Source organism: Anomalospiza imberbis, chromosome 1, assembly GCF_031753505.1.
Source record: "Anomalospiza imberbis isolate Cuckoo-Finch-1a 21T00152 chromosome 1, ASM3175350v1, whole genome shotgun sequence".
Taxonomy (NCBI): domain Eukaryota; kingdom Metazoa; phylum Chordata; class Aves; order Passeriformes; family Viduidae; genus Anomalospiza; species Anomalospiza imberbis.
Window position 1 is genome coordinate 70,057,036 of NC_089681.1, and position 23,088 is coordinate 70,080,123.

The 23,088-nt window shown below is 37.4% G+C and overlaps 1 protein-coding gene across 1 annotated transcript; it reads right to left on the minus strand.

Annotated features, from left to right (window-relative positions):
• Nucleotides 1-441: 441 nt before the first annotated feature.
• SPMIP7 (sperm microtubule inner protein 7) lies at nucleotides 442-22,110 on the minus strand (the record flags this gene model as incomplete). Its single annotated transcript, XM_068185086.1, is given in 11 exon segments — nucleotides 442-955; nucleotides 3,358-3,465; nucleotides 13,614-13,698; nucleotides 15,395-15,455; nucleotides 15,942-16,078; nucleotides 21,511-21,517; nucleotides 21,715-21,757; nucleotides 21,759-21,800; nucleotides 21,802-21,973; nucleotides 21,976-21,999; nucleotides 22,002-22,110. Coding segments are annotated over 11 exon segments (792 nt in total), but the record flags the coding sequence as incomplete, so codon positions are not given.
• Between the last annotated feature and the right edge of the window lie 978 nt (nucleotides 22,111-23,088).

Consider the following 23,088-nt stretch of genomic DNA (forward strand, 5'->3'; position numbering starts at 1 on the left):
TTATCCAGGTAGAAAGGACTGGCATTCTCTAAATTGTAATAGTTTTTTATTCTGCTTTGAAAGAAATCTGAGGAACAACTGGAGTTGAGAAAAAAGTCCTAGGTGCTTCTACTGAGTCAACTTCCATGTTTTATTATGTATTTGCAGTCACATAAAGATAGGGTAAAAAGGGATTTTAAAACATGCTCTCATATTCCTAAAAATTCTCTCTTTTTCCCTCTCACTGCTTTCTTCACAAACATTTTTACCCATTGTCCACAAAGAATATTAATAATTTTCAATATTCCATAGTATTAGAATCAGCCCCCTAAAGATCAATGGTAGTAAATCTTCCTGAAGAGCTTCTCCAGCCTTTCTTGAACACAGACACACAGACAAGACACACAGCTCACACACACAGCTGTTTCAGAGCTAACGTGCACAGTACATGTGCAGACCTGCCATGACCATGCCAAATGCTCTCAAGAACATAAGGCCCCAGTGGTGCCTCAAAGTCATGCTGGAGATTTTGCTTTCAAGCCTTCTAAAAATACTTTGTTGGCCTTGTCACCTCTGCTTTAGATGCCCAGTTCTCATTGCTGACACAGAACTGACCACAGACATTTATGTTCACTCACTCTCCACATAAAAAACATGGTTTTGACCTAGAGATAACTTTTGAAATCTTCAAAGCAACTTGCTTAAAGCTGCTTCTCAATCCTCTCAATAATTAAGAAAGTTATTCTCTCAATAATCAAACAAAATCTAGCACATCTTAGATTAATTATGATGAAACCAATGGGTTTCCATGCAACCTGAGAGGTAATTGGATTTGTATTTTCCAGGAAGTAATGGACACAAGACAAAACAACACATAAAGCATTCCTTCCTATGCAAAAGCTAAACAAATCTGCCAGAATTTAATCACACTAAGGGGATTTTAAAACATAATTTTCTGTCTTCACCTTGGGATTACCTGGAAATAAAAATAGATTAAAAATACATCAATAAAGCTTGACATATAAAAACACTATTCATATTCAAAGATGAGAAAACCATATTTCTACTGTTTCATATCCTATACAATCCTGTTGACTTCAGAACGCTTGACACTGGTGTACAAGATTTTGCTGCACATCCTGTGAGAGCACCGTGCAATAGAAATACCATGCAGAAATGGTTGCATGCTGCCTGGTCTGTCTGATATTGCTGATACTTTTGACAGGAATACTTATTAGACCAGGTTAGCAGTACACAAGAGACTCCATTTGATACCTATAGTTGTCTTCAGGACACTGACCACATGTTGCACACAGCAGTTATAAAACATCCACCACATTTAATCACTTGATACTTTCTGAGAAAATATTACAACCATTGCTTGAGAATGAGCAAAGAGACAAAGGAGCCACCATTTTAAAAATGGTAAGGATGAGATCACATCTTAGATTAAAAGTACATGGATGCAAATTGACTCCAAATTATGGGAATAATCTCTCTTCTCTTCACCTCTCCACTACAGTCTAGCTTGACCTGTGACCCCTGAAATCAGCAGGAATTCTTATAATTTATTTTATAAAGCGGAGGAATCAAATGTTAAGCATGTCTCTTTTATGGGTATTGGTAACTAATGTTGAGGGGAGATTCTCAGCATCCATTATAGTTCTATATAGTAGTTTCATGAAGGACTAGAATGTTCTATCTTAGCTCAGTGAACACTAAGGACTACGGTCCAACTCCACAAGTACACCTATTACAATTTTGCTATCAGGGAAACTATCTCCTCAGGGAAATGTACCATATAGGTACATTTGCTCAGGCTAAGGGTGGCAAAACCTGCTTTGCAATCTCTGTATGTGATTGTGATCACTAGTTTATTCCTACACAACCTACTTCAAAAAGGTCAGGAGATTCTGTCCTGGTTCTGGAAAGTATCCATTAACACAGAATGAGAACACTGTTCTTGCTATATATTAAAAATGAAGAAAATTCCTCCACTGTGAACTACACCTACAGTAACATCTGTGTAAAGTAAAAGGAAGTAACTGATGTGTTTTCTTCAGATCACAGCGGTGACTGTCATTTTTGTTCTTGAATTCTGGTACCTGAATGAAGTCTTTCAGTGATCTTTGCTAAGATGCATTTGCCTTTTTTATTTGTCTGTGACATTTACAAGCAATTTAGAGTTGCATGAGACTGCTTTGAGTTCAGCTTTATCAGATTATGGAGACTTAGGACTTTGTTGCATCTTTCCATACCCTGTCAACAGCAGCCCATAACTACAGGTGACTGCCTATTTTCCAAGTATAACCACAGAGAAAAAGAGCAGAGGTGACTGGATGGAGGGCAGCAGAAAAGTAAGTCATGACATCCATCAAAATGGTGAAATTCTTGACAAGGTGAACTCTTTAAAAGCCATACTGCTCCGTAAATCTCCTCGAGCCTTTTCTGGATACTTTTCACTGACAGTGCTGAAAAAAAGTGTGATGTGCTGTGAACAGAATCCTAAGACAAATTAAAAGTTTAATTAGAAGATAAATTTCTCAGGAAAACATGGAAACTTGGAAGAGTGTCACCATATCCTAGATCACTATAGATAACAAGAAAAGAGAACATAAAGCACAAAATCATAAAGGAGAGAGGAGAAATAAATAGTTGCTAAGCTATTAGGGAGAAAGGCAAGCCAGCGTCAGAAGCTCTTAATGCTAACAAAAGGAAAAGGATTTTTCAGCAATTTTGAAGTGCCCAGATCTTTTGAAATCACCAAGTTAGACATCCAAATACTTGTATTGGCCCACAGTTTTAATCAGCCTTGTATGGAAGAGTAAGAGAGAATAAAGATTACTAATTCACTTCATGAGGCAGCCATGATAGTGATAGGGAGCTATCACTTCCTATTCACAATCACAGGGTCCCAGGCTACATCAGTGTGGTGGCATGGTATGACTTTGCTTCTCATTGTCTTTTAATTGAACCCATAAATTTTTAACAACCATTTTTTTCATAGTAAATACCTGTTTCTTAAGTCTGCCAAGACCAGCTGAGAAACTCCACACAGTTTTCTTTTGAGAATTGATAACTTTGACATACATGGGCCTCTTTCAAAAAAACAAAGACATTTGTTAAATAAAAAAAATAAAAAGAAAAAAGTCACCTTCCCAACACAATAAAATGTTCCAGAAAAATTCTAAAACCTCAAAAGGACTTCAGATTTTCAGCATGAAAATAACGTGGTGGGATCCAACCCCAATTGTTCTGTATTTTTTAAGCCAATAGAATGTCATGCATAACATTTAATTGTTCTTTAACTAAATAAATACAATTATGATTTTCCTTGTAATTTTTCTGAACAAGCTGAGAAATATGCCTCATACCTACCCATGCATTCCTGCAATTACTGATGGGGCTGTTGATGGAAGATTAGAATTTGCTGGGTGAGTTGCTGACCAATGAACCTTGCCAATGTATCCAGGAATATCTGGAGTGCTAAAGGAAACAGTTAGAAGGGGGATGGGGGCGGAAAAAGGGTAAATTAAATGACTATAGGCTTGAAATATGACTTATAGATAAGTTCTAGAATGGATAGGGTTTATCAAAGATGGATGGGGTAAAATCTCTTAATAATAAAATGAGAAGTGCTTAGAATGTATAAACTGCCATAGCTTCTTTAAGGTCAGAGAAACAATTTTATGATGATCTAGCTGAAGATTTGGGCCAAAATCTTTGGTTAGACATTGTAAAGGTGAGCTCTTAAGAGAATTTTTTTTTCTTCTATCTGTTTAGGTTTATTATCAGTATGCTATTCATGATTAGAAGCAACATTTAATCACAAAGAATAAATGAAATCACAGAGTTTGCATAGAGCACAAAAAGCAAGGAAATATTCTTTAAAATTGTGATACAGATTTAGCTCATATTTAGTTTCCAGTTTCAAATATGGAATTTACATAACAGAGTTCAAGCGAACAGGTGTGATTTCTCATGGGTTAAAACATAAATGATTGCCCAAATTATTCTAAGGTTCTCTAAATTTCCCTTAGAATTTATTAAGATGTAGTATTAACAACACTGTTTAGACACCAACTTAAATTCTAGTGTGAGTGAACCACTGAACTGAGACCACATCTTGGAAAATGAAAGCCTTTTGTTAATTCTGATGCTGTTTTAATGTGAAAATGAAAAGCAGAGTTCCTTAAAGATATGGAATAAAAAAACCCCTCTACTTATCTGAAGCAGCACAAAGAAAATTTTGATAACAGTTGTTGCAAGATGACGCAGAGATGGAGAAAATTAAAGAAAAAATAGGTAATAATATGAATTCAGATAATCCATGAGTATTAGAAATAAAACAATATAAAACCTCGATATAGCACCTTTTTTTGCAACTCAAAGTTTTTCAGAGAATATCATCTATATTGTTCTGTATTGACATTTCACTGTTGGATTATACAATTAAACATAGGACACACCTGAAGTATGCATATACATCCAGACTGCTCGTACACATGGAGGTAAAGGTTTACAAGCAGCTGTTTCATCTGCTGAATCAACTAAATATTTGGCATTATACACCTCACCTCTGTTAGTCATTTGTGGGTCTTCACACCATATAACTGATAGTAGTGCTTCCTTTCAAATAATTACTCAAGTATTCTTCATTTTCACTGAACTCTGTGTAAAAATAAACAATTTCTTCAATTATTAAGTGCATAGAGTCACTAGTATCATGCATGTATTACTAGTATCATGCAGCTGATGAGCTCCTTCTCTACAACTAAATTCAGCATGGGATGCACAAATGGACACATGTGAGAGATACAGTTTATGAGACTTTGTGTATCTCTGACTTTTGTAGTGGGAACCTTGGCTCTGAAATTCCTCACCAGGATAGCAGATGTAGTGACAAAAAACTGTATCTACCTACCACAGTTATAACACAGGACTCTGTATTTGGCATGGGAGCATTGGTGGTATATGTTGTAGTCCTTGCACCCATAGTTAGCAGAAGGACCACCTAATTCGCCGTCTCAGTTTGGAGCAACCTTGCACTAACCCATACCTTCATACACTGCTGCATTCCCTGTGCCATGCTCCAGTCTACGACTCTCCAGAGAAGATGGCATTGTAGAATCAGTACTGAGGATTTGTAGCACTTGGGAAGCTGCTGCCTATAGGGAATCACTAAGTAGTTGGCTGGGCAAGGAACAAATTTGCTCTCTGTCTTGACAGTAGCTGCACAGGGGCAACAAGTGGCTTGAAAATTTTTTACAGTAGTAGAACATATTTTCAGAATTGGCCAAAATGGGCTGCATTCAAATTTGCTTTTTCATGTCAAAGTAGACAACTGTTAGGTTACGTGCACATTAGGTGACTCTGTAGAAAATTCTCTCTGTATATCAGGATCCCACCAAGGGACACAATGGATACTGGGTTGTTGTGACTGTAAGCACATGAATTCATCCAAAACTGAAAATATACCTGATACCACTCTGAAGGAGTCAGTCAAACTGTGAACCCAGTTTTATTACCCTGGTAATGGGCCATGTAGCAAGGTATGTCTGCCACATGTCATGAAATTCCAGTGATTTCCTTGGAAGTGTACGGGGTTCACAAAGTGAAGTAGATTACTACAAGAAGTCTTGTAATAGCTTCCAGCATTTTATAAACCTATTTGAAGTTAAATCACATAACAATTATACTGTACTAATAATGATTTTATATAGTATAATATTAACTATCTATTTTTGTTATTAATATAAACAACTTTATATATTATATATATTAATGTTTATATATTAGTATATTAACTGTATTATTATACTGTTATATTATTATAATTATAATAATATCATTATAACTATATAACTGTGAGGAATCTGACTGATAAAATCTTCTCACCTTTAAAAGTTGCAAAAGGAGAAGAAAAGATAAAAGCATCATAACTGGGCAAATGTGACCCAAAAGTCAATCTGAGAAATGACCCAAGATGAAGACTTGTTCTAGACTGTCTGTTAGAAACAACTGACAGAAGTGGGTACATTCATAATATGTGGGATGAATGTGGCTCTGTAAAAGAAGAGAGCTGAACAGAGAGAAGTTAAAGGTACCAAGAAAGTAAGCGAGGTTACACTACAGTAAAGCAGTTGCTCTCCTGGGAACCTGCAGAGAAGATGCAAAACTGTGCTGCGGTTATGTAGGTGATAAAGCAGAAGAAACTGAGGTTAAAAAAGTACCCTTTGTGTTTTCATGTTTTTGCTTTTTTGGATCATGCTGTCTAGCTCTTGTGAGCTTTCTCTGATGAGCTGCTAACCCATTGCTGCTGCTGAAGAAAACAACTAAGTGCCAGCCTACCATTGGGCAACACACAAAACTCCTCTGTGGTTATGCTGCCGTCATCAAGCTTTCTTTCTGCAACCATGACATCTTTCTTGCTCATACACTTCCTTGTTATCATCCTAGCAGCTCTTGGTCCCAACAGTAACGAATATATAGTGCTGACAGCTGAATCTGTGCAGGCAATAAGGTTTTTCAAGTGAATTGTAGTGATTCTGACTGCCTTTGCATTGGTGTACCTCTGTTTTTTATGTCCATAGAATCATAGAATCACTAAGTTTGGAAAGGACCTCTAAGATCATCAAGTTCTCTGTTAACCCAAGACTGCCAAGTCCAGCCTAAACCATGTCCTCAAGTGCCACATCTACATGTCCTTCAAATATCTTCAGGGATGGTGACTCCTTCACTTCCCTGGGCAGCCATATTTTCTTGTCCTATTGCTTGCTATCTGGGAGAAGATAATGACCCCTGGCTTCTGGGTAGCTGTAAAGAGGGATAGGGTTCCCCCTGAGTCTCCTTTTCTCCAGGTTAAACAACCCCAGCTCCCTCAGCTGCTCCTCATAAGACGGTGCTCCAGACCCTTCACCAGCTTCATTGCCCTTCTCTGGACATGCTCCAGCACCTCAATGTCCTTTTTTAGTGAGAGGCCCAGAACTGGACAGTGGATTTGAGGTGGACCTTTACCATCTTGGGATGTCTTTGTAGATTTTTATTTCCTGGCAATGATCAGGAAGATCAAGGTGGACTTAATATAGTAGGCCCTCCATACTGGTATTTATAGCTATTTGAGATGCCTTAAGGTATCTGAGATAATTCCCTATAACACAGGACTCACAGGGGATACATATTGTTCAGAAGCAGCAGCTGGAAGTGATGGTCTAGAGTGCCTCCAGGGTATTGCATGTCCAGGTTTGTCATATAAATTCCACATTACCTGTTTGTATGGGAGCAAAATCTAAATTTCCCCCATATAATCTGAATAATAATTCAGAAATAAGAATAAGGATTCACTAATTCTTGAAAACCTTGAATATAGCACTTCAGCTTGAGCAGTGGTGGTATCCAAACTCTTTGTGCAAAAATTCTGTCTAGTGAGATACCCAGTAGATTCTTACCTTAACACTTACAAGCAAGAGTTCCTAACATTTTACTCTTTCTTATAAACATTCCTGTATAAATGAAATAGAACTAAATCACAATATGAAGTCATTATACCTCTTTTGGTTATTGCTATAATAAAATAGGCCTCTCAGATCTCACTCACAGAATATAAAGCTCACAACTGGTGTCCACCTCAAATTCTCTTCCAAATGTAACACATCTGTGCCCTTCTACACCCTTTTTGCCTTTGTGATCCTATTTGCCAAACAGAACAACCTATAGTAAAAATGTTTCAGGCATGATCCTGTGTCAGGAAAGTCATACACTCCCTCGAGTTGTGAAAGAATAAACCTAAGATTACTTGTGAAGACAAAACAAAGTGCTTTAATGCAGCACGACAGCATTCTGCGTTTCATTTCACACCCATCTCCCTCAGCCATCAAAGCAGGATAGGGAACACCCATTAAAAATGGATTTAGGGTTCTTGAAAAGATAAAAACATCAAATGGCAACTCCCCCAAATATTTTGAATCATGTTGAACTGGAAAACTTTGCTTCTACAATTTCAAACAATTCTATTCTGCTTTTAAAATTTTTAGTCCTCCTTTGTAGTATGGGGTAATATTTTTCAGGCGCAATAAAGCATTTCAAGACAGCAATAAAATCTCATTGGGAAAATGCCAAAGTAGGATATTTCAACACACAGTTGCCTCCACAACCCGCTGAATGAGTCAAACTGGTCAACCACTAAACAGGCATGTATGGTAGACAAGCTGTCAGCTTCTGAAGAAAGAATACTTTGTGAGAAAGCTCTACAGCAGCCCTTGGAAATGACTGTGCAAGGTGCAAGACAGCAGAGGGTCCTGTTCCCAGCTAATTGTGGCCTGTGAGGTTTCTGATAACTTGAATTTCCAAGGGATGCATGCACACAGACAGTTGGAAAATGACTGCACTGAAGAAATATGCAAAGTCACTACAGATACCCTGATGTGATAGTAACATTTTGCTCAATGTGCTTGAGAAACCATGAATAAAGGGTAATTTCAGAGAATCTCTTTGTACAAGAACTGCAGGACTTGAAACACTTAGGACTTTGTCTTCCTAGCATTTGCATGTTCGCCATTTCAATCAAGTGCTTTTGATCAGATCCTGTTGTTTTCCTCACACACACAATACCACTGGCGCTGGACAGGTCACTTCGGCCTTGTCAATCTGTACCTGTTAAAAAACAGTATTGTAACCTGTTTTGCCAGTGTTCTGGCAATACATTAGTTGATGTTTCAGAAGTGCTTCTATGCAACGAACTCTTGGTGAGAATGCACATGGATTGTGTAAGCACTGCCCTCTACTGTGGATTAGGAATGCTGAGGAATGAGTAGAAAGTTTTTAAAAGCTGATGACTGGAATATTTTTTACTTGATTGAGGAGGCAGAGGCTTTTACTGTGGAACAAGACAACATAATCACTGTCCTAACTGCTTTTGTCAAATGTCAAGGGTCAGATTTCAATAGGCACTGCAGTAAATCATGAAGTTGTTGTGTTATAACACCAAAGACACGCTAAAGAGAAAAGCTCAAGTCAGATATAGGAAATAAACCTGGATTGATGTGAACTGTTGCTGCGCATGCTGGAATGCACTAAATGTGCTACACTATTACTACATTAAGTTCTATCAGCTCACTGAAGGTGTAAGGGAGCTCCAGCAATACCAGGGGGAAGAGTTATTTGTGCCTGTCAGACCAGAGCCCAACCCCTGAATGCTACAGAGGAAATCCCCATCACCAAAGCGTGGGAGGCTTTTTTCCATTGACCCTTAAAACACCTGCAGAATCTAAAATACCACATAGAGCATAACCTTGTTTCAGTAGCTGTTTGGGGAAGAAGTCAACAGAGGAAAAAAGCTGGTGGCTAGAAGTGAAGTAGAGTTATACAAAATAAAATATGCATATAAATATTTTTAAGAAGAAAAGAACAGCAGATGATTATGTTGGAAACCCATATGATCCAATAAAAGCAGTTTCTCTACAGTTTTCAAAATTGTTGAGTTCAAAATGCACTTCTAAATAAGAAAGACAGTATTTCAAAGTAGTCCTTAATAACAAGAAACAATGATTTGGGTCATTACTTATTTTCACTTTTTAATAACATGACACCTCTCAAAAGTGCTCAGAGAATTTATCAGTCTGAGCCTTCCTGGAAGTCACTGTAGCTCTGCTGCAAAATTTCCTCTGAAAACACGTTTTTCCAGTATTTGGATTGTCCTCCTCATCCTTGGTACACATGTGGGTTGGAGCAGCAGTTAGACACAGGAGATCAGATTGTGGTGTTTGTGGCCAGATTTTTGCAGGAGCTGAGCGATCAACGTGCACCCAGAATGTGAGCTCTTTCAGAATTCTGGTTTTCATGTGTGGTTGCTGAGCTATTTTTGAAAGCATGGCTAGCTGCACAAAACATACTCATTTAGCACTCAGTTGCTTATTTAACTAATATATGGGTAGTTATGTGACATATGTAGCCAAATGTTGTATTCATCTTCCACAAAGAAATGAATATTATAAGGAAATTATGAAAAATCAAACTAATAAGAAACAAAGCAAAAATAACCAAGAAAAACAGACACAATCAATTCAGAGTTTAAAGTCTTGTAAAAGAAATACTAGAGGTCTCAGTTCTACAAAATATGTGAACAGAATTTCAATCCTATCCATAAACAGATACCTTTAACTCACTGATTCCAATGGAATTTACACTTAATGGGTTTGAAAAAACAAGAATGCAAACACAAGAGAGTTTAGAGTTAACAGACAAGCAGAGAAGGTAGGGGTAAAAAGTGGAGAAAAAGAAAGTATGCACAAAAAAATGGTGCACTTCAATTTACCACAAAAACCATTTGAGCCACAGGGTAACTGTTATCCACTATACCTAAAAAATCACACAAGCAACATACATTGAAAATACAAAAAAGTATCAATGCATTCTACTTAGAATCTTGTTCATTAGTGGGATAAAAAGATAGGTTTCAAGCCTACACCACGTGTTCTGACAATGCAGCCCACTCAATGAAGCACTGAGCTGTACAACGGAATTATAAGTTTTATAAAAAGTTTTATACGGTCTCTTGGTGAAAGAGGACTGCATCAGTGAGAGATTTTCAGAATACTCTTCCACAACAGCTTCCTAATTTTTTGACTGTCACTTTAAAAAAAAAAAAAAATTCTTGTTACTCTTGGCAAAGAAATGGTAGAAGATTCCAGCTTTTAGGCACACATTGCAGCATATCTGGGGATGCAAAAGAGCAACAAGTTCATTCTAAAGCAAATTCAGGAGTGCATATACAAACCATAGATATTAAGAATGATGCTACATTCCAGGGATGGAACAGACCTCAAGAGACTATGCCATTCATGATTTTCCCCAAAGACAGGTTTTAATGAAAGCCTGGAAGAGAAGGAGAAAAACTGAATTATGATCCAGGATCTTTGGTCACATGCAAAGATGAAGAGTCTGACCCAAATAGCACATCCATAACACTCTTTGGGCAATTTTCACTGATCATTCTAGACTGCCACCAGATTACCCACACAGTTATTAATAAGTTCATATTCATAAATTTAGCACTTCAAGATGAATCACCATGTTTATGACATGGCTTTTTACATGTGCTGAAAGCTCCCACAGTTATTCCATTTCTGAACCACTGAGAAAAGCTGGATAACACATGATTGTGATTCCTAAATTTTCATTTTTATTTCAGCCTAATTTTTAAGAAGTATGACCATCACTTTGTCCTAATTAATATTATATGAGTCCAAGTTTGAGCAAAGAACTATTTAAAAAGCCTAAATATGAGAGTTCAGTTAAAAAATAGCACATGCTTGGGCTCAGGATATGTGAAGTTTCATTCCTAACTGTGCTACAGATTCCCAGTGGGAATTTGGTGAATGACCTTATCACATTGCACTTGAATTTACATCTGCATGACTTCCAAGTTGCATGGTAAGGCTTCAAAATATTATCTAAAGTGCTGCATATATGCACAGCAGCTCTTCACAGCGCTGATCTTGTATTAGGGGCTTTTAGGCTCAACTACAGCACAGGTCAAGACTTTTATCTTTCTTCTAATTCCTTAAGAAAAAAGAAGAAAAACAGAAGATGGTTTCCTGTTCTGCCAAAAGGAAGAGAGGGTGGGTGCAAGGCTAACATAAAAAACATGCCCAGGTTCACCACTCTTCCTGTTTGTCTCTGCAGCTACATGACAGATGACTCTTAGTTACTTTCAGCTTTGCTAATAATTTGAATGGCAACCACTTTCTTGCATGGTTTGGGGAAGAACAGCGTCTCACTCTGTAGTAATTCCCAGGCACTAATGCTGTTGCCCAAGCGCTGCAAGCAGGAAGTGCTGCTGCTACTCTGTGAGAGTGAAAGTGACTATTTACTAAGAGAGCTTTATGCTTTATACTTACAAATAATATTTAGACTTCTCAATCCAAAGTATATATCTGACTTTTCAAGGATTTTGGTTGAGTTTAACGGCCTTTACACAACTTTCCAAAACTACTGGTGAACACACAAAATGAGAAAAACAAATTATAAGCAAAGTTTTATCCTTCTGACTTCCTTCTTTCTTCTGCTCAAAATCATAGCAATCTTGATGTCTGACAGTCATGGATGGACAATAAGTGTGAAAAAATTAAGAAAATTTTACAGATGGGATTGAGTTTTTCACAACTTACTTTTTGTGAACTTTGAGATGTCAGAATCTTTTAAATCTCAGAGATCTTGGTCTCCCTGATGCCAGAAATCAATGAAATCCATATCCTCACTCACTAAATAACAGAAAAATGAAATGCAGCATTCCAGCGAAGGCAAAACAGAATCACTTGCTCAGACTTACAAATCTTCCATGATACCATGGGATGCAAATAGTCCCAGATAGGATGTCTGCCTGCAGCAGAGTGCACACATCTGCTTCTCTTCTTCAAAGTTCCACCATAACAGCAGTACAACCTAGCAGAACTAAGGGTTAACGACTCTATAACTTCACCGCAACCCAGACATCTCTGTTTAGTGCTACATTGTATTCTGTATGTGCTGTATTTTGAAAGCACAGTCATTTGTCAATAACCATTTTAAACTCCTTTTGTCATAATTCAAGCAGAATTGTTAGATGCAGGCTCTGAGAAACCAGATGACTTGTGAAGAAGGTGAGATAAAATAATCAGAAGGCTGCATTGTGTCATAAAAGCTTGATATTAATAGGCTTGTTTGCATTAATGTGGATCAAATGTGATGACCTTACAATGATTAGCACTTCACTTTAACTGTGAAACTGCTGCTGTGTGAAGAATGATGTGCTGTTCTCCACACAGGTAACAGCATCTGATGCACTGCAAAAGGATATATATTCACCCCAAAACAGATGTAAGAAACATAAATGAACAGATCTAAGTTGTAGCTCAAACATTCCAGCTACACACGAGGCAGTTCGCAACAACCAGGAGTGTTTAGCACATGATCTGACCGTGAGTAATACCCAGCATCAAGACTTTTCTTGAGGGCAGGGGAGGGAGGGGAGGGCAATACTTCTACAGCTTCTGACCCTCTGCTTTATCCAGGGAAGTATCCTTTCTGCACTTTTCTCACTAATGTGAACTGGGGAAGACCATTTCAAGGACATACAGGAAAGGCTGATACAAAGAGAAATTCTGTTTAAATAAAAAAAGCAGTCTAGTTCCTCTTTTGTTTTACTATTTTTATTCTTATCATTAAGCTATTACTTTTACCATTTTCTTCTCTCAAAAGTTTGCTAATAAGCACTTAACATCAGCTCAAGCTACTAAAGACAGGTTTAGGAACGGCTTAAAGTGAAAATCTTCAAAGTTAATGATCTAGCTAAAAGTATAGTTTTCCAATAGTATTCTGGGAGCTTTTGCACACTCAAAGGCCATCTAGTGACTAAAGTGAACAATCACATACTTTTGACATGGCAATATTCAAATCATATTACTCATCAATCATGTAACAGACCATTAATATTAAAGAACGGGAAACACTTGAAGTATGAAAGTATGGTATAATTTGAAAATAAACATTTCCATTTCTTTTCACCCAAAATCAGATTTTTAACAGTTTTTTCCCTTTTCCCAAGTAACAAGAATGCAGGAGGCAGTGTTAAAATCATGCTAAGAAGTGAAACATAATATGCAGTGCTTGTGCAGTGAGGTTTGGAAGTCGGAACATGGTTAAGTGGGACTAAGTCTACACCAGCACTGTCTTCAAAATTTACTGCACCAGCACACAGATAAAAAGTAAATCAAAGATATGTACATTATTCATAAGACAGCTGGTGAAGGCAGCTGACCCATACACTGCATGCTCCAAAATTCTAGTTATTTATTAAAATGGTCCACAAGAAAAAAACACAGAGAAGAATGGCCCTGTGTGCTTGGCACATCCCAAGATGAAAGCAATCATCTGCTGAACTTGCAGCACATAACAAATGACAGCTTTAATACATATGTTCAGAGAGGCCTGGGGGAAAATGGAAATAGATAGAAATGTTTCATCTCTCGTCCTTTTGGCTATTCTTATCATCAGACTGGGATACTCTTACAAAGTGGACATAACAGATTCTGAGTTCTAGTTTACAGGTAAAAATTTGGAGATACTCACAAGCAAAGGAGACTCAACATACACTCTCCTCTAGCACCAGAAAATGCCTTAAGATTAAATAACAAAGTCCAGCTACAATTCTTGTTTCAGAAAATTAGAGAAAGACTGCTTGGGCTTAATAAAAAATGAAAAAAAGTTGAAACAACCCAGGGACACTGTACTTACATATGCAAAGGGATATGACAGGTTTGAGAGCTTTGGCTTACACTTTTAAATACAAAATGGATAAACAACCTTTTTTTTTTTCACCAGACAGAATATTCTGATAGAATGTTTATGAGGTCCCAAAAGACAGGTGGTGACAAGTCAAAGTTTTGCTCTTGGAATAATGCAGTGCTCATTTGAATTTGGTAAAAGACTGTGGTGAATTATTAGTTTGGCATATATGCTAAATGAATCAGCTCAGCAGGCAGAATCTTATCTTTTAACCTCTTCCGATACTAGGACTTCACTAAATTTCATAGGACAGTACAAGCAAGTTTTCTTTAAAATTTAACTAATTCCCTTCAAACAACACTTATTTCATTGAGTTCTTGAGAACACAGTAAAATTTAACATCAGGTCTGAATTTCTCTCTTGGTCTGTCCCTGCAAGTAACTCTCACTGTCCGCAACTATATTGCTTTGAAAGAGTGTCATTCAGGAAACCATTATCTATCTATCTATCTATCTATCTATCTATCCTTTTCTTCCACCCTGTTGAGGTACCTCTCTCCCCCACTGTATGCCTGACTGCCCAGTAACTCACCTATCCACTGAGTTTGCCTGAGCAAACCTTGTGGCTCATAGTCTGGAAGGGAGACATATTATTTTTCTATCATACTTTGACCAACTTTTTTTCTTTGTCTCAACTTAGCTCTTATTTGACCCCTTTTAAGACTTCTGTGACCTTTTCCTGGACTCATCTAAAATGCCTCACTCTGAGATAGATTTGAATAGGTGAAATACAGAGTAAATAAAAGATGCCAATGCAGAACTGATAGTTTTGGACAGACAGCAAAAACCCCCTTGGGTTTAGGCGTGGGTATGATTTCATAGATGTCATGTCTTAATGTAAACTTCAGATGTATGAAATCATGACAATCATTCCTTTTACATGTTTCTTCTGTTCTGCTTTTTATATTTAACTCTCTCACAGGAGAAGTATGCAGAAAATATTTTTGATATAGTTATTAACTGAATATATGAACTTCTCTAGTTATAGAATGATGCTGAATTTCTTCTTCTAAGATAATTAACTGTTCACAGACTTTGTAAAAGGACTGTTCAGACAACTCAAATATTCACAAAACCTGAAATTTATATATCACCAGATCTCTGTGGAGAGGTAAAAGATCTTGTTTGAAATCTGTTCCAGAAGTGTCCGACAACCTAAAATCACAATTACATCTTCTTGTGTACAACATTAGCTAATTAATCTGACTTAATAGATTTTTCAGGCAGCAATCAGAACAAATTGCAAGACTGAATTTTACTTTATTAAAGATAAGAATTAAAAATCATAAGTAAAAATCATAAGAGTTAAAAATCATAAGTAAACTAACAATGTAAGATTTGTTAAGGTAGAGCATCATTCTTATCAAACAATTTTTCATCAATATCCTTGTACTCTGTTTTGACATTCTGCACGCATGTTGCATGTCTTCTGTATCAATTTACAGGGAGGGCCAGAAAAAAAATATGAAATGTGAAATAATATGAGGCAGTTACTGGCATGTGTTGGTGACCTATAATGTGCACTTGAGACTATTTTTACTTGAAAATATTTTTGTGGGTTTATGTGTATGACCTACACAAAATTTAGGCTCCCTTTCATTAGCAAACCTAAAAACAGTTACAAACAATTTGTTCACTGACTTGTCTTATTTTAGGTTTGCAATTGTATCTTCTTTTTGTGAAATACTGAGAAACAGGATCATCCAACATCTCCCCTGTTGATTTTGGAGGCTATGTTTTGGAAGAAAACATATTATCCCAAGGGACTTCTTCGTAAGCTCCAGATCAACAAGTTTTAAAAAAAAGTAGAGAAAAAGTTCCCATATAATCATTAATGAATTACACTGGTAGATAGATAATAAGGACTATGTGATGTAGATGTAGAAAGTAACAGAAGTATAGACTTCTTTTTTAATAGGAAATGAAAAGCCAGGGATTATTTGCTGCTTGCTGGGAAACAAGTAGTTATTGCACAGTTTCACAGGATTATCTTCTTTTAAATGGTCTCACTCACTAAATGAAAGAGGTAGCTTCTCCTCCAAAAAGCTTACAGTGGTGAAGGGATTTATTTTGTCTGAACTTGAATAATTAGTTAAGTGAGAGGAGACATAAGTAGAGACTGTACACCAGGCACATCATGCCCCTGACAGACGCTGAAGACAGATGTACATCATGCTCTTTTGGAAACTACAGTTTCTCTTCACTGTCTACAGGGGAAGTGGAGATGAAAGGCACATATTGGATACAAGCTTCTAGATAACTAAATTAATGAGATTAATCCTATGCTAAATACCATTAAACAGCAGAAATTCTGATTGCTAGAAAATTTTTTTGTAGTCTTATATGTTCTGCTACCTAAAGGTAGGAGAAGCATTTTTGCTTCTTTAGTAGCAAAAAGAATATAAAAAATGAAGTAAAACAAAAGCAAAAACAGTTTTAAAAATAAATGATAGCTCACTGTTAGTATTTGACTTGTAGGCACTGTGCATTGTTTTTGACCCCTTATATTTTAAAATTAGGAGTACTAACTTTGGTGGGCCTAGCAACAGCTAATGACAAATAAAAGATTTTCAAATAACTCTTCCAGATTCCTTCACTTAATTCTTTGGTTAATCACTCTATTTCTCTTTATATATGGAAGATAAAGATAGCCTATTACCATTATTTCTTGTCTCTCTTTTAGTCTTTTGAAAGAAAAGGCAACAAATTACTCCCTGAAAACTACTTGTAACTAAGCATAAACCCCACCAGTTTATATTGCAGAGGACATGCATGGGAAAATAAGCAACAGAAAAAAAAACCCTAGAGTTGTTGAATTAACAATGAAATCATTCTGCTATTGGGCAAGGAAAAGCAAATGTAAAGTGAAATACTTAACTGTAGGCATGATAAATAATCTAACCCTTAGGGAAACCACAGTTGTTTTATTCAATGGCAATCAGCCTTAAATAGATTATTTCAAGATTTTACATTATTTCCAGATGACCTACTAGCTTATTAGGCAGTATGCTATTACACAATTCACTGTTTTATGGGTATTTAATAGCACAGATATTTTTGAGTATGCTGTAGACCATTTTTCACAGAATCACAAAATAATCTGACTTGGAAGGATCCTCAAGGATCATCGAGTTCAATTCCTGGCCCTGTACAGGACCATACCCAAGAGTCACACCATATGCCTGAGAACATTGTCCAAATACTTCTTGAACTCTCTCAGGCTTGGTGCTGTGACCATTTCCCTGGGGAGCCTGTTCCACTGTCCAGTCACCCTCTGGGTGAAGAACCTTTGTCTAATATCCAACCTAAACCTCTTCTGACACACCTTCAGGCCATTCCCTCAGGTCCTGTCACTGGTCACCACAGAGAAGAGATCCGTGTCTGCCCCTCATCTTCCCCTCATGAGGAAGTTGTAACTGCAATGAGATGTCCTCTCAGTCTCCTCTCCTTCAGGCTGAACAGACCAAAGTGACCTCAGCTGCTTCTCATACAGCTTCCCCTCTAGACTCTTCAACATCGTTGTTGTCCTCCTTTGGACACTCTCTGATAGTTAAATGTCTTTTTTATATTGTTTTTTTATACCATTGCTTCCAAAACTGCCCCCACATTCAAGGGGAGGTCGCCTCTGTGCAGAGCAGAGCAGAGCAGAACAATCCCTTCCCTTGCCAGGCTGGCAATGCTGTGCCTGATGCAGCCCAGGACACAGCTGACCCTCCTGGCTGCCAGGGCACTGCTGACTCATGGTCAACTTGCCATCAAACAGGACCCCCAGTTTCCTTTCCATGGCAAAGCCTTCCAGCATCTCATTCCCCAGTCTCTTCATACAACCAGAGTGCAGACTCCATCACTTCCCCTTGCTGAATTTAATTTGGCTGGTCATTTTTCAGACATCTAATTTGTCAAGCTCTGAATGTCCGCAAATAGTTCATTTGTTGTTTTTCAAGTTGCACATTTCTTTTCACTTTTTTTTTTTTTTTTTTTTTTGCTTCTGATTAAACTTTCTTCTTTCTATTTCTACAGGCAGTCAAAACTTTTAACTTACTAAGTACCTAAGTACTGCCTAAGGTAATTTTCTATCAATATTTGAAATGGAAGACAGGCTGGAATCCTACCTTGAGATACCTCTCAGTTAATGTGATGATTACTTCTCCAGAGTAATGATTACTGTGGAGAAAATGCTTACTGCTTCAGCAGAGGAACCACTGGGAAAGGAACTCTTCCTATACAAAGGCCACAGGGAAATTAATATAATGTGACCACAACTATTTCAGGAAGTTCTGCATTAAATTCTCCAACCGAGCCTCTTAAAGATACAGTAGAAGGAAGATAAGATCTTCTCATGGATAAATAATTGGTTAGAAGATCACAGATAGAAGGAAGTTTTAAGCAGTTTTCCAGGTGGGTAGAGACCACTGGTAGAGAGACCTCCAGATAACCCATGTGGGCCTAAGACATTTTTGCCTAAACATATTAACAAATTAGCTGTAAGTAGGGAGTTGGAATGTAAGTGATATGCTCAAAAAGCAAATGTATATATTCATGAAGACAAATCTGTGAATCCATGACTATTAAAACACTTTTTCCTGGTTATGAATCCCTGATCAACAAATCATCACATGACTGGAAAATATTTGGAGAAAGGATGATGATTTTACTAATTATCCAGAATCTTGGATGAAATGCTGGACTACATTGGCTTTTGGAAAAATTTGAAAATCTAGTAGCAGCATGAGTAAACTACTTATTTCTTTAAAAAACGGTTACTACCAAGTCTATAAGTTAACTCTACAGTATTTCCATTTCTCATTTCCCAACTTTGGAGGAAACTGTGTTTTCAGATGTGTTATCTTCCAGCAGGGGCAAGAAATCGTCTCTGCTCTTTATCAGATTTGTCAGATAACCTGGTTCATTCTGCAATCCCCAAAATCTCTGTGTTAAGGCCTACACATAGAACAATATTTACAAACTGGGCAGGGGGACTTCATCACCAGGTCCCCAGTACAACACCTGTATGGTCAAATTCTGAGCTCATCCTCCTCCTAATCACTGAAAAGAAAACTTTAGACCACAGAGAAAAGGGTAGAAAATTCTGTTGCCATATGAGTGAGAGAAGGGGACTCCACAGGCAAACACTCTTGAGGTCTGGTCTTCTAGCACGGAGCACCTCCCCTGTATGGACTGAGAATACGTGGAGAATAGTTCCTCAGCTGTTGTCCTTTCTCTGTTTCTTCAGTCTTAGAACAACCTTCTTCATCAGCTTCCCACATTTGCATTGCTGTTACAGAGCTTCAGAGTTTGCTTTGCTCAGTAGATGCAAAAGACTGCTAGAGAAGTTCAAAGTTGTGGACTGCCAAAGCCACAGTGCTACATGTTCTCACAACAGAGAACTCCTGTCTGCTGCAGATGTTTTATATACCACAGCTCATCTGTCTCAAAGGCTGCTTCTCTCTCTTTTTTTTATGTTCATCCCAGACAGTGGAGAAAGTGAGTGTAGAATTTGCTTACAAAATGCCTGACTGATCTCTCTTTCAGCACAACTTCCCCAAATGACTTAGCTGTGGAATGTCTTGGGACCGGTATCTAGAAAGGTTAGCAACTTAGATCACATGCCTGGGGGCTGGTAGTTGGGCTCTGAATCATACAGCTAAAATCTGCAATTTGTTTATGCAGTCTCATTAAAAATAGTACCTAAAAACTCATCTACTTTTTATATCAATATTTACACTTTTGAAGTTAATACCTCAGCATCACAGAAAAACTTGTAAATGCATACTAGGTTTGTAAGAACAATTAGACCACTTCCTTAATAAATTTATGCTGCAATATATCTGTTTCAAGGTTTATCCCTGAGTTCACTTTGGCTTTTCCTGACAACTTCAGCAGGGTCAGCATTTTAGTCTAATAGTGAACTTTCCTGAACAAAGTAACATCAAAAAGCCACCAGACAGTATCTATCGGCTTCCTGGAACTTCTGTCCATTTCAGAGCACTTTCTTGACTGTTACCCAGATTACTGACTTGATGTCGTTCAGTTTCAGGTTTTGTCTGTGTTCATTTCAGGTGTGTCTCTATGTGTCAGGGTATGTCTCTCTCTGCCTGCTTTTCTTTGCATTGGAAAAATTATTGGACAGATAAAATTGCTTATGTCAAATCTTCTTTCCCCTTGACTTTTCCAGAGGCTTGCACAAAAAACCCAGCTGAACCTTTCTGACTGATGTCTGCGGTCTAATTTCCATATGTAAATGAAGAAAACAGTAAATGAAAAATAAGAGTGAAAATTACATGGTATGGGCAAGAAAAAAAAAAAAAAAGGAAAATTATGTAGTTTATTTTTTATCCTTTGTGGTTTCTTGGGTTCCTTACAGTTCTTTTATATGGCTGCAGTAAGCAAGAAGTGATTTAGCAAGCAAAGTTTGAAGACAGAAACCGAGAACCAAAACCACTGCCAGAATTTATGGTACTTAGAGACTTTTTGATGACAATAACATACATAAAGTATTGTTAACTGTGCAGTAACTGCACTCTTTCATAGCAAAATGGAACTAGGAGTTTATTTACATTTTGCTACCATATTCTAAGAAATGCCTTCCCTCATCTATGAGCATGTAGTGTGAGGCACCACAAAATTTTATTCTAGCTGTAGTGAGCATTTCTCGATGAAAGTCACTGAAATTAACTTTAAATATATTGCTTATTGTTAATTATGTCCATCCTTATAAGTTCTGGGCAAGTATTTCTGCTTTCCACAATTTTTTATCAGAAAATTCTGAAAGCAACAAGCCAATTTTACTGTATGTTATAAGGAGTGAATTTTGATTTTGGTGCTACAATCACTACAAAATAATCAGACTCAAAATTATCTGTAACACACTGATATAAAATAAGAGGGTAATGTGGTACTTTGACCAATATGTGATAGCAATCTTCAAAAACTTCTGTTCTCTGATCAGCCAGACACTGGAACAGGTCTCTAAATGTGCTGCACTGCAACTTGTCAGGAAATACTAAAGCACACAGAAATATTCAGGGGGTTTCCTAACTTTGGAATGATTTGGTTTTCTTAGTTTGCATTAAAGTAGGTGTTCATTAGAACTATGGAAATAACTTCACATTTTACATAAACTGATTTTTTACAAAAACAATAATTACCTTCAAAGTTGTTTGGGTTTTTTTTAGAAATAGAATTCTCAATAGAATTTGCTGACTGGTACCTCTTTGCTACAGCAGGAACAATGAATCATATAAACATTCTATTGCAGTTGTTATATTTAGTTCAAATATCCAGGACAAATGTATTTTACAAGATTGTTCCTTTAGGACACGAGGGAATGGAGTTCAGAAACTCTATTTATTTGTAAGCACCATCAGTTTCTTCAATGATTAATAAAATAGTTTACTTTACCTCTGAGTCATACCCTGGACTTCCCCCTTCTGTCCTGGCTGGTTTCCTCCAGGAGGTCTCCCATGGTCAGGCTGGGCTCTCTCACCTGTGGTGGAAATGCTGCTGAGGTTTCCTATCACTGCAGTCTGCCAGGGATTCAATAGCTCTTCCAACACTGGGCTGCTGTTCAGTATCTGCTGCTGGACTCACAAAACCTGAGCAGGGATCTATTAAAGGCACAACATCCTGGTGTGGAAATAAAGGCTAACGTGCCCCTGTTGGAGGGGCAATAGATAGAATTTAAGGAAATAATTACTGTTCTCTCTTCAAAGCTGGCAAAACCGTGATTGCTCTCAAGACCCCTCATAACAGATATACACATCTTTTTCAACAGACTTGGATACCAGTGGTGATCATCTTGTAAATTGGTTCAACTGGCAAGGCAGTTGAGGACTTTCCAAAGGCATTTTCTTGCCTTTCAGATGTATCAGAAAACAGTCATTCTCTTCTATTTTACTTGTGTGCGGTAAACTTAAAAGATGCAACTTGATCCTGCTTTTCCAAGATTCTGAAGTCCCAGTCAATAAATCACAGTAAAAGCAGAGGCCATTCTCCAGAAAAAATAGTGCATAGAAGAGCATGGCAGTGTTCAAGTACTGAATTCTTTCCTGAAAAGAGATTTATCAAGTATGGCACAGAAAGGATATGGCCATTGCATGGTCAGCTTTTTTCTGTTGTTTGGTAATGATGGAAATCACCTCTTAATGAAATTTCTTCTGGTGTTAAACTTAGTTCATGCCTACCACTGTAATGTAGTCCTTCAAGGGGACACACACAACAAATTGTAGTGACAGCTGAGAATGTTTTATATGCAGTGTGGGCACTGTAAGGCTAAGCCAACACACTGAAAACACTGAACTCTGTCTGATACATTGTTTGTCCAGTTTCTGTCATAACTCTACAGTTATCTGAGTGAAAAAAAACTTCCAAAATTTTACTTCTACCAGTAACAAGCCTTTAAAATGTCATAGGTGTCTGTATTTACTGACTCTCAGTAATTTCCATGTAAAATATAATCAGTTTCACACAAGAAATTACATTCAGTGGTGCAGATTGACTTTTTCCTCCCTACCTTCTTACCTCCTCCTGGAAAGCTTTAGAAAGAGATGACAGGAGAGGTAAAGACACGGGACCTAGGCACGGCACAGGATGGAATACATCACAAGGATGATTCTTGTTTGGTGCATTCATCTTGTAGAATGAAAAGCCATTTAAGCTGTCTTGGACTTTATTGACAGGGATTCTATCCTGTTTATCCTGGTAAGTGAATTTGCCAAGGAAGGCTGAATTATTTCTGCTGTCAACATTGTGAAGTGATCCATGCCTAAAGAAGCACATAGATGAATTG